Raw genomic sequence first — 10,000 nt, 5'->3', positions numbered from 1 at the left:
AGGAATACTTAAATTTGTACCTGCCGTGGCCATAGTCGGACCTTGTTGTTGCTCGTGTGGAGTGAACCCTGTGAAGAACTTGTTTCCTCTGTCATTACAATGACGTGCCTGGAATACTTCGCATGTTTGTTTCTTCCGTGTTTGTTCCTGTCCTAGTATTTGACGTTTTGGGCATTCACGCGAGATTTCATGAATGTAGACTTGCTACTTTGAAGTCCCCACTTCTCACACAATATGTTGTTATTGAAAGCGAGTAACAAGGAGTCAAGAAGAGAATCTTATGAAACGTACAGTATGTACAATGCGAGCGCGAGAGATACCTCGCAGGCGAGAATGTATACAGATCTTATATTTAACCGTCTTTAGCTATCGTTGGCCGTAAACATTTCCGCATTCGCAGAATCCAGGTTTTTAGTGACCAAATAAAACATTTCGTTTTAAACTACTTTAGACAACGCTTTTGGAAGGGTCTGCCCAATTAAGGTTACAAAAATTCGTTGTTCTGTCGGAAATCCAATTTTCATGGTCATAATGGCTAATACTATTTGTGAATGTCAAAACAACGGTCCATTGCAAAATAAATGAGGCAGTCGTTCGTCCTGTAGGAACTTAGTGCTTTTTTGACAGCAAAATTGCAAGGCTATTTAATGTCTGTTTAACTTGAACCAGCAGGTATACTTTTGAGTTACCTGTAGTAAGTATAGAAAAAATAGCCTCCATTTGGCGCAAAAATATGCTCATATTTGTCCGCGGACTGTATCAATTCCGAGATGGGAACAGTTTTCCGAGAGCAAAGCTCGAGGAAAACTGCGAACTTCGAGGAACAGATGACGTCCAAGGACATTTTAAAAGTCAAATGGAGGCTATTGTGCTTATTATCCTTCAAATATTTTTTGCAAGACTGGAAATTACAAACTAGACAAAAATTTTACGAACTGCTTACCGTCAAAAACGTCCTGACAGCGTATGAAGCTTTTTGGTGTTTTCTGGTACCGCTTTATCAACCAGCAGGTTTATTACTCGGAATACCGGAAAGGTATCCGACTTATAGTCTGGGTAGAATTTAGTTTTCTGTGCGGCAAATGGACAATAGAATTACGAGGCGGTGATTTCCTTGGCTGAAAGCAATGCACTACACCCCTTTGAGCGATACATTTGACCTCCCTCTAAGTCAAAACAACTGCAACAATAACAAATGAACAAAGCCGTCAAGGAGAGATCAAGGAGAAGATTTCCGCCGGCAAGAGGCTTAAAAAAGCCTCACGTCTTACAGAATTCGATGAAAATCCGAATTTACAACATGCAGTGGAGCAACCAAAACAATGGGTGCTGTGTGACACATTTAATTTCGTTTCCTGATTCAGAAACTCAAAGCTCATGCTCTACTACGTGATGGCAAATGACGCAAATGCAATGCAACTAAAATTTAAGTGAAGATGCTGGGTTCCGCCTTCTGGAAATGGTATGAATAAGATATTTACTTTAACTGACCTTGCCTGTTGACAACTTGATGAATTAGTATACCATTTACACTGTCAATACAACCACTGACTGCCTTCGCGATAGTAAGTTATGGGAAGAGAGATTTTGCAGAGGCAGAGGATCGTAAGACAGAGATAGGGGAAAGATGCATGCGTCGCCGAAGGGGAGATGGGAGGGGCAAAAAAATTCACACTAGACCAGAACGGCGTAACTTGGCAAAAGAGACCGAAAACCAGAGAAGGTTTGCATAAATAGGCAAATGAGTTCCCTGGGGACTTGAATAGCATTGACTCCTAAACCCTGAGGTGTTAAAAGGATACTGGCGTTGCGCGCAGGCTAAATCCGTGGCTATTTTGACAGTGACAATAGTATACCATTTACACTGTCAATACAACCACTGACTGCCTTCGCGATACTAAGTGTGGGGAATAAGTGAGGAACCCACACTGTCGCTTTTTTTTAGATTATAATTCTCTCAGATCTTCTCGCGTACACAACAAGGTTAGGTCTATAACCGACTACAACTACAATCAATTGTTCCCTTATCTCATGGACGCACCTTGATCACACATAAGCTGATTGGCTATAAAGATCTTTCACGCAAAAGATAAACAAACTTATTTATCGGAGCAGACAGAAAGTAACGCTCGATTTCCGGACAGATATCTCGCAATCATAACATCAACATTAGTTAAATCAATACTAATTATCTTGTTTCCGACACACTCCCCCCATGTGCTTTCCACGAGGAAGCACATGTAATCAGAGGAAACTTGATCAGTTCATTTAAGTATAGTATAACAAAAACGAAGTAGTTTTTCTTTTCTTTTTTTTTTTTTTTGAAGTTTGAGTCACTCTATGCCTATATGCAACATCATAGTTCGATCTTGTTCTCGTGTTTTAAAGTTCTCCATCTTCAGCAACACCCTGAATGCGCAAGGTAGCAGCCACAGCAGCATCTCTCCTTGGACGGAAAACTGATGCTCCAGCATTAAGCTGTGGCGGCGCTGCAGCTCTTTCTGGCACTTTATCACAGGTTAATTCCAGTGGGTAAAGGTGTTGGATTGGTCTCTCCAAGAACGTTTTTTCCACGCGTAACTTCACCGCTCGCACTTTTCCATCTCGTCCTTCAAACAGCTCTTCCACAACACCAAGGGGCCACTTGCCACGATTTTTGTCTTCCGTACGGATAATGACGACATCTCCTACGTTCAGTGGCCTGGGTATACCTGGGATGTTGTGGGTGTGTCGTTCTCTCAGTGCGGCCAAGTATTCCCGCGTCCAGCGCTTCCACAAGGCATCTTTGCAGGTCCTGAGGTACCTTTCCCGTTTTCCCAGATCATAATCTTCCTCTCTCCACGGCTGTCGCTCAGGCAGGCGTATAGATCTTTGGAATAGAAAGGAGGACGGGGTCAGTAGAGGGAGCTGGACGTCATCTTCCACATACGATAGGGGGCGGCAGTTTAAGTGAGTTTCCACATCGAGAACAACATCGGACAGCTCTGACCAGGTCAGCAGTCCTCCCCCAATCATTTTGTAGAAAGCGCGTTTAAAAAGGCCCACCAGTCGCTCGAACTGGCCGCCCCACCAGGGTGCTCGACTCAGGTTGAATCTCCAAGTGATCTTCTCTGATGCTAGGTAGTCTTGCATTTGTTCGTCTTTCTGGATTTCTTTCAACAGTTTTGCCGCTCCCACGAAAGTCCTTCCATTGTCTGAGAAAATCTTAGATGGTCGTCCTCGTCTAGCGATGAATCGCTTTAGGCTTGCCATGAAGGTAGTGGTTTCTAGATTTGGTAGGATTTCTAGGTACAAGCCTCTAGTTAAAATGCAGGCATAAAGCACCAAATAGGCTTTCCCTTCTGCTCGCGAAGACTTGCGGTACTTAATGGGGCCGGCAAAATCAACACCCACTACTTCGAAAGGACTTGATCCCTCTCTTCTCTCAGGTGGCAATAAACCAGGGGGTGGAACTGCGAGAGCAACTGCCTGAAAACGCTTGCACCCGTAGCATTGCCTGATGGCTTTCTTTGCAAGGCGTCTAAGGCGTGGGATCCAATACTCCTCTCTGATTTTAGCCATAGTGAGCCCCACTCCCCCATGGAGTGTGACTTTGTGGGCGTGTTGAACAATTTTCTCAGCAAAGGTCGTTGCGTCTGGTATGTAGATCGGATAGGGACCTGGTAGTCTTCCACGGCACTCTAGCAATCCGTCTTTGTTTCTCTGTAAGTTGAGCCTCAGTCGTTCTTCTTCCATGTTTGCAGTACCCTGGCTTTGGGCGCGCATCAACCAGAAGAGGGTTTGCTTTCCAATTTCTTCTGTTGTGAGAGGGCCCTTTGTTCTTTTTGCTCTCTTTGTTTTAGCATTTAGGGCGAACCGCATGATCCAGGCGCATACTCGCAACGTCTTCCAGTATAAGCTTTTGGCAAGGAGTTCGTCGAGCTCATCGTCAGAATTCACGGCCAAGGCGAATAATTCCTTTGTGGTTTTCACCTCTTGGTTGGATTCCTTACTGGGTGCGGTGACAAGGTTTTCTGGCCATTTCCTAGGGTCACTAAGCCACTCTGGTCCACTCCACCATAGTTGGTTCTCTTTAGATACCAATCCAGCACGGCTGGCAAGATCTACAGGATTGTCTTCAGTTGGTACGTGCCGCCAGATAACCTCAACATGCTCTCTGATCTTCCATACTCGGTTAGCCACAAACTGCTTGTAGTCCCCTCCACCTAATATCCAGTACAAGGCAACACTGCTGTCCAGCCAACAGTGTAGGGAAGTTACTGGGAAGCCTTGAAGTGCGTCTTGTACGTTACTCAAGAGGTTTACAGCCATGTGTCCCGAGACCAGCTCTCGTCGAGGTATAGTTAGACCTTGCTTCGCTAGTCTTGCTTTCGCCGCGACAAGTCCTTGATTTAAAGTGCTTGGTTGTTTGACGACAGCGTAAACAGCAGCGGCGACACCCTTTCCGCTTGCGTCCCCGAAGGCATGGAGTTCAATTTTCTCGATTGATTCTTGGGCGCTGGTCAGTGCTCTTGGGCAGGAAACTTCATGTGGTAAAGAGCGCTCCCACTTCTGCCACAGTTGTTCTAAAGGCACCGATAACGGTGCATCCCAAGCGGATTTCTCTTCGCAGGCATTTCGGTAAAGCAGCTTTCCTTGTAAGGTGATTGGCGCGATCAGACCAAGGGGGTCATAGATTCTTGCTACTTTTCCAAGAATCCCTCGTTTAGTATGTTGCGCAACTTCTTCTGGAATAGTGACTGCAATTTCGTCTGTTGATTTATTCCATTTTAAACCAAGCAGACCGCACTCTCTGGACTTTACTCCTAGTTGCTGTTTGGCATAGCTCAAGTCATCTTCATTCCCGGCGTCCTCTGAGATCTTTAATTTAGGGATGTTTGAGTGCCACTTGTGCAAATGAAAGGTGGCCCGGCGAAATATTTCGGTTGTTTTAGCTTTCTTTTCTTCGGTTTCCTGGACAGTTCCTCCGCCAGTAATGTTCTCGTTCTATTCCCGCAACAGTATCAGGGTGATCAGCTCTACAAATGTTTAAATGGTGCTGGATTACGCCACCAAGCAGAAAAGGCGAGGGTCCCAAGCCAAATAGTGCTCTGGTGAACCTGTAGGTGCGAATACGTAAGGGATTCTTGCCGTCTAGCCAATGGAAACGCAGTGCGTCTCGGTCTTGCTCTCGGATACGCACTTGAAGAAATGCCTTGCGAATATCACCGGCTAGGACTACTGCATGAAACCTTCCTCTTAAGAGTACTTTCCACAGCTGATTCTGTAGGGGTGGTCCAACTTCTAGGCAGTCGTTTAGGGAGGGAGCTGACTCATAAGCTCTCGCTGAGGCATCGTATACAATCCGCGTCTTAGTAGTTTCGGCGCTCTCTCTTACAACAGCCTTGTGGGGGATGTAGAACTCCCGTCCAGATGCTGGCATCTCTGCCTCTTCTATAACTCCTTCATGTAGCTGTTCTTGGATGATTGCATCATAGTCGTTAAGCTTCCCTGTTTTCTTCAGTCGCTGAACTAGGCTTCCGAGTCGCTTCAAGCTCTCCGACTTGTTAGAGGGCAAGGGAGGATGATCTCCTTTCCAGGGAAGGCCGGTCTCGTACCAGCCTTCAGGGCTGCGGCTGAGCTGTTCGATGAACTCTTCATACACCACGCTTTGATCTCCATTTGGTTTGTCTTCGAGCCCTAGAACGTCCATGCGGCAGAGCTCTTCATAACTGGTTGAGGTCGTCTGGGCTAAGAACATGCTGTCAAGGTTTTGCTCTGTTCCTGGAGACATAATGGTCCACCCAAAGAGATTGAACTCGGCCACAGGCTCTCCAATGGATCCAGTACGCTGGGATGTAGACGTTTTAATCTTCGCGTAATCACTCGCTCCCAGAATAACATGAACCGGAAGTAGGCTCTTGGTGTCAGTGTCTTCTATGTCCACGCCTTTCAGATGACGGTATTTTCCGATCATTTCCCTGTAGTTCGGGTTTTCCACGCACAACAGTTCAGCCCGGTCTATCCTGTTTGCGCTGAGAGGGATGGTATAGTTTCCTTTTGTGTCACTCACTTGAACGTTGTAGGTTTCGGTTCGCTTGGTAACGGTACCCACAATAGTTGGTATTTGTCGCGTTAGAGTGCGTGACGGTACAAGATTTAATCGATCCAAGATGTATCCCGAGGCATAAGAGGCAGTTGCCCCGGTATCCAAAAGGGCTCTACAGGTCACGCTTTCAATTTGACGAGCACAACGGGATGGCACACTTTCTCTCCTTCTTGGGTCGCAGTTAACGCCACCCCACCGCTGGTTGTTGTTTGGCGTCCAGCTGTTGTCGAACGATCGCAAATAGACGAGTGATTCTTTTGTTTACAGTGTACGCACGATGTGCGGCTACGGCATTGTGATGCATTGTGTTGTGTTCCAGTGCAAATAAAACACAAGCGTTTGCTTTGTAGAATTCTTCTGCGCTCCGCTGGAGATTTCACGCTTTCACATTCCCAGGATCTGTGAGTCTTGCGATCGCAGTAAACACACATGCGTCGTGAGATTGGTCCGCGGTCTTGCGCGTAGAGACTATTATCACGGGGAGTACGAGGAGAGCGCGGCGGTCGTGGAGGCCGAGGACGCAGATGTGAGGGCTGTGATGGAGAGATCTCGTGAACCGACTCATTTACTTCCATTGGATGGATAGCTTTCCATTCTTCTAACGATCGCATTAGCTCCGCGAATCCCCAGTCTTGCCATCCTGGCTTTCCATTCACGAAATCTGCTTTTATGCCCGGCAACTTGTCTAGAACCCCACGCACCATAGACAAACAACCAGAAAGTTTACCTAGAGTCTCTAGAGCTTGAACATTATAGTTCAAAGTTTGCCAAAACTTGTGGATTTCATTTGGTTTGCTTCCAGATATCACCGGCAACGCATTGATGTTATCGATGTAAGCTCGCACGATCTCGCTCGTTTTCCCGTAATTAGATTTCAAGATGTTCTTAGCGCGTTCGTAGCCTTCGGAGTTTAAGGGCAAGCCATCAATTGTTTCACACACATTAGTTTCCAATAATTCCTTTAGATGGGCAAACTTTGTAACCGGTGCAATATCCGCTGCATCTATTTCGGCTTCAAACTTATTCCAAAAGGAGAGCCATTTTTCATAAGTGCCGTCATACTTAGTGATAACTAGCTTTGGCATTTTTACATTTCCCTTACTGGGAGGCTTCGCGGTAGGTTGATCTAATGATTGCAATTTTGACTTCTGTTCGAGTTTCAGCTTTTCAAATTGCAGTTCGTCCTCCCGCCTTTTGGCAAGGATGGCTTCTTCCTCTTCAAGCTTTTGGGTTTTCTCTTTAGTTCCAATTTCTTCCGGATAACGAGTTAAATCCGCTACTTCCAAATCTACTTGATCAATTGTTTTTTTCGATCGACGCACCCCATGCCTTCACATCTTCGATACTTTCTGCCGCTTCTAGCTTACCTTTCTCAATGTCCATCTTTAGATCTTCGACGTTCGCCACAATTTTTCTTAAAGCTTCTCTATCGCGGGCTATTTTGTCGTTGTTTCCCTTTTCCACAACTGTGTCAGTCTTGCCGCGCGTTAGAGCTAAAAGTTGAAGTTCGGCATCAAGAGCCTTGAGTTTAGGTTCCATATTCGTAGATAAAGTGTCCCGTCGGAGGTGCCACTAATGTGGGGAATAAGTGAGGAACCCACACTGTCGCTTTTTTTTAGATTATAATTCTCTCAGATCTTCTCGCGTACACAACAAGGTTAGGTCTATAACCGACTACAACTACAATCAATTGTTCCCTTATCTCATGGACGCACCTTGATCACACGTAAGCTGATTGGCTATAAAGATCTTTCACGCAAAAGATAAACAAACTTATTTATCGGAGCAGACAGAAAGTAACGCTCGATTTTCGGACAGATATCTCGCAATCATAACATCAACATTAGTTAAATCAATACTAATTATCTTGTTTCCGACATAAGTTATGGGAAGCGAGACTTTGTCACCGCCTTCCGCTCTAAAGGAATTGAAACGGAAAACAAAAGAGACACAGCAACAAGGATTTTAATAACACTCTCCCCAAAACTCAGAAAATAAATAATTCCCCTTTCCAAGAAAAGATCATATAAAGTTGCAAGGAAAGGCGAGAGAAGAACCTCGCAATTCGTTTGTGACGCGAAACAGATTTGTTACTGAAATTGCCGCAGAAGGATCCCCTGCAACCGTTGAAGCACTGTCAACCAAGGCCGAAGCAGCGTGGGACATCTTCATGACCGTTCCTGTTTGCATGCAGCATTCGGTAGTCTGGAGGAATTTCCACCCCACATGCCTAGCTACATCTTATGGGGAAACACCTACGCTACGGAAGCGGTGCATAGTTTCGCCATTATGTAGTGTAGCCAATTGGAGTGATAGATGATTAGCAATCGCAGAGCCGATGAATGGTTTGTTTGATACGGCGCCTTTCTTAAGCTTGTTGGTGGAACGGAAGAGATAGCAGTCTCTAAGGAAGAGGTCCGGCCCAGCTGGTAGGATGACTCTCCCAATCGCACCAAACAACTTCGCGATGGCAGTGCTTATCCGCGAAGGAATAAAGGGGCTTGATCTAGGATAAAAAAGGATGGAAAAAAAATTAGGAATGACGAACTATGCGAAGGTAGACCCCAAAATAAAAAAAAACATAGGAATAGAAAAGGGCGGGCAACACCTGCCAGCCTGGCCGGACCAGGAACCCGTACTGAGACAGGTTATAGGGAGTGGTTAAGAATTCCTTTCTGGTACGGCAAGGAGCGGGAGGGGAAAAGAAGTAATTCCGACTACAAATAATAATAAGAAAATGAAAATAAAAATAAAAGAACAAAAAACGGGACGATATGAGTTGCATGAACCACATTTAAATAACGCCACATACATGTATTATCAAAATCTGGGTGTAACACTCCTAATTTTGTTTACGGTGGCCGGAACTGCCCCTAGATTTAGAGCTACAAGACCTTGCAACATGGCCTCGCTTGCCACAGGAGAAGCTCACAGGGGGCTGGCGACGTGGATACGGATAAAATCGTGGCCTTTAACTCTAGGCAGTTATTGGGGCGGCGGTCCCTTCAGAGCCTTTTGAATTTCCTTGGCTATCGCCACCTCTTCTTTATCCCCTACCAATTTGAGAAGCAACGGCTAAAATGAGGGATCAAGCAACAGAGGCCGGGTTTGCCGCAGGACGGTACTAAATCTGGACGCTCTTTCGTCTAATTTGTCCCTGGCGACGTCGACCAATTGCTAAAGAGCTGCGAAGGCCAAAAATTCCCTATGGACGCGCCAAATGCTGACGTAGAAGAGACAAATAGAATTCAACAGATCCAGCGTCGTGTAACTGGCGGATAGCCGCAAGCTCTTTTTTAAAGGAGCCTAAGTCCTCTCCAGCGTTCTCCTGAAGGACGGCAAGAAAGTGAATGTAAACATTAGGTGAGCGAAAGCTCCAATAATTCTCTTTTAAACAATAAACAAGGGCCAAACACACGAAAAACACTCGTATGAAGCCGTACAGAAACACGACTGAACTCTTCTTCAGGCCAAACAGGTTACCCCACTCTTTGTAAAGTTAACACACCACCCAACTCTCTCAGGTCGAACACACAACCAAACTCTTTTTCAGGTCGAACGCACGACGAAACTCTTTCTCAGGTGGAAAGCAGGACCAAACTCTTTTTCCGGTCGAACAGAGGACCAGACTCTTTTTCAGGTCGCACCCACGACCAGACTCTTTCTCAGGTCGAACACACGACCAAACTCTTTCTAAAGTCGAACGCACGACCAAACTCTTTCTAAGGTCGAACGCACGACCAAACTATTTCTAAGGTCGAACGCACTACCAACTCTTTCTAAGGTCGAACACACGACCAAACTCTTTCTCAGGTCGAACACACGACCAAACTCTTTCTCAGGTCGAACACACGACCAAACTCTTTCTCAGGTCGAACACACGACCAAACTATTTCTCAGGTCGAACACACG

General features: G+C 45.8%; 2 protein-coding genes and 1 pseudogene across 3 annotated transcripts in view; 2 read left to right on the top strand and 1 right to left on the bottom strand.

The window, feature by feature from the left end:
- LOC138000916 (histamine H2 receptor-like) overlaps positions 1–1,706 on the bottom strand; it is a 51,187-nt gene extending 49,481 nt beyond the window's left edge. Inside the window, exons 1-2 of one of the 2 annotated variants that reach the window (XM_068847585.1) lie at positions 1,492–1,706; positions 944–1,180 (exon numbers count right to left, since the gene is read on the bottom strand). The gene's annotated coding sequence lies outside the window, so the exon portion shown is untranslated. The remainder of the gene's footprint in view (positions 1–943; positions 1,181–1,491) is intronic. The other variant, XM_068847595.1, reaches the window with a different exon arrangement.
- LOC137971185 (uncharacterized) overlaps positions 1–10,000 on the top strand; it is a 225,030-nt pseudogene that overhangs the window by 182,840 nt on the left and 32,190 nt on the right.
- LOC138000906 (uncharacterized) overlaps positions 1,204–10,000 on the top strand; it is a 16,438-nt gene continuing 7,641 nt past the window's right edge. Inside the window, exon 1 of the mRNA XM_068847576.1 lies at positions 1,204–1,462. Coding sequence (XP_068703677.1) covers positions 1,437–1,462 — 26 coding nt within the window. The 5' untranslated portion in view covers positions 1,204–1,436. The remainder of the gene's footprint in view (positions 1,463–10,000) is intronic.

Source organism: Montipora foliosa, chromosome 1 (assembly GCF_036669935.1).
Source record: "Montipora foliosa isolate CH-2021 chromosome 1, ASM3666993v2, whole genome shotgun sequence".
In the NCBI taxonomy this organism is placed as follows: Eukaryota; Metazoa; Cnidaria; class Anthozoa; order Scleractinia; family Acroporidae; genus Montipora; species Montipora foliosa.
The sequence above is the reverse complement of the archived record's forward strand: the minus strand, read 5'-3'. Positions and strand labels throughout refer to the sequence as shown.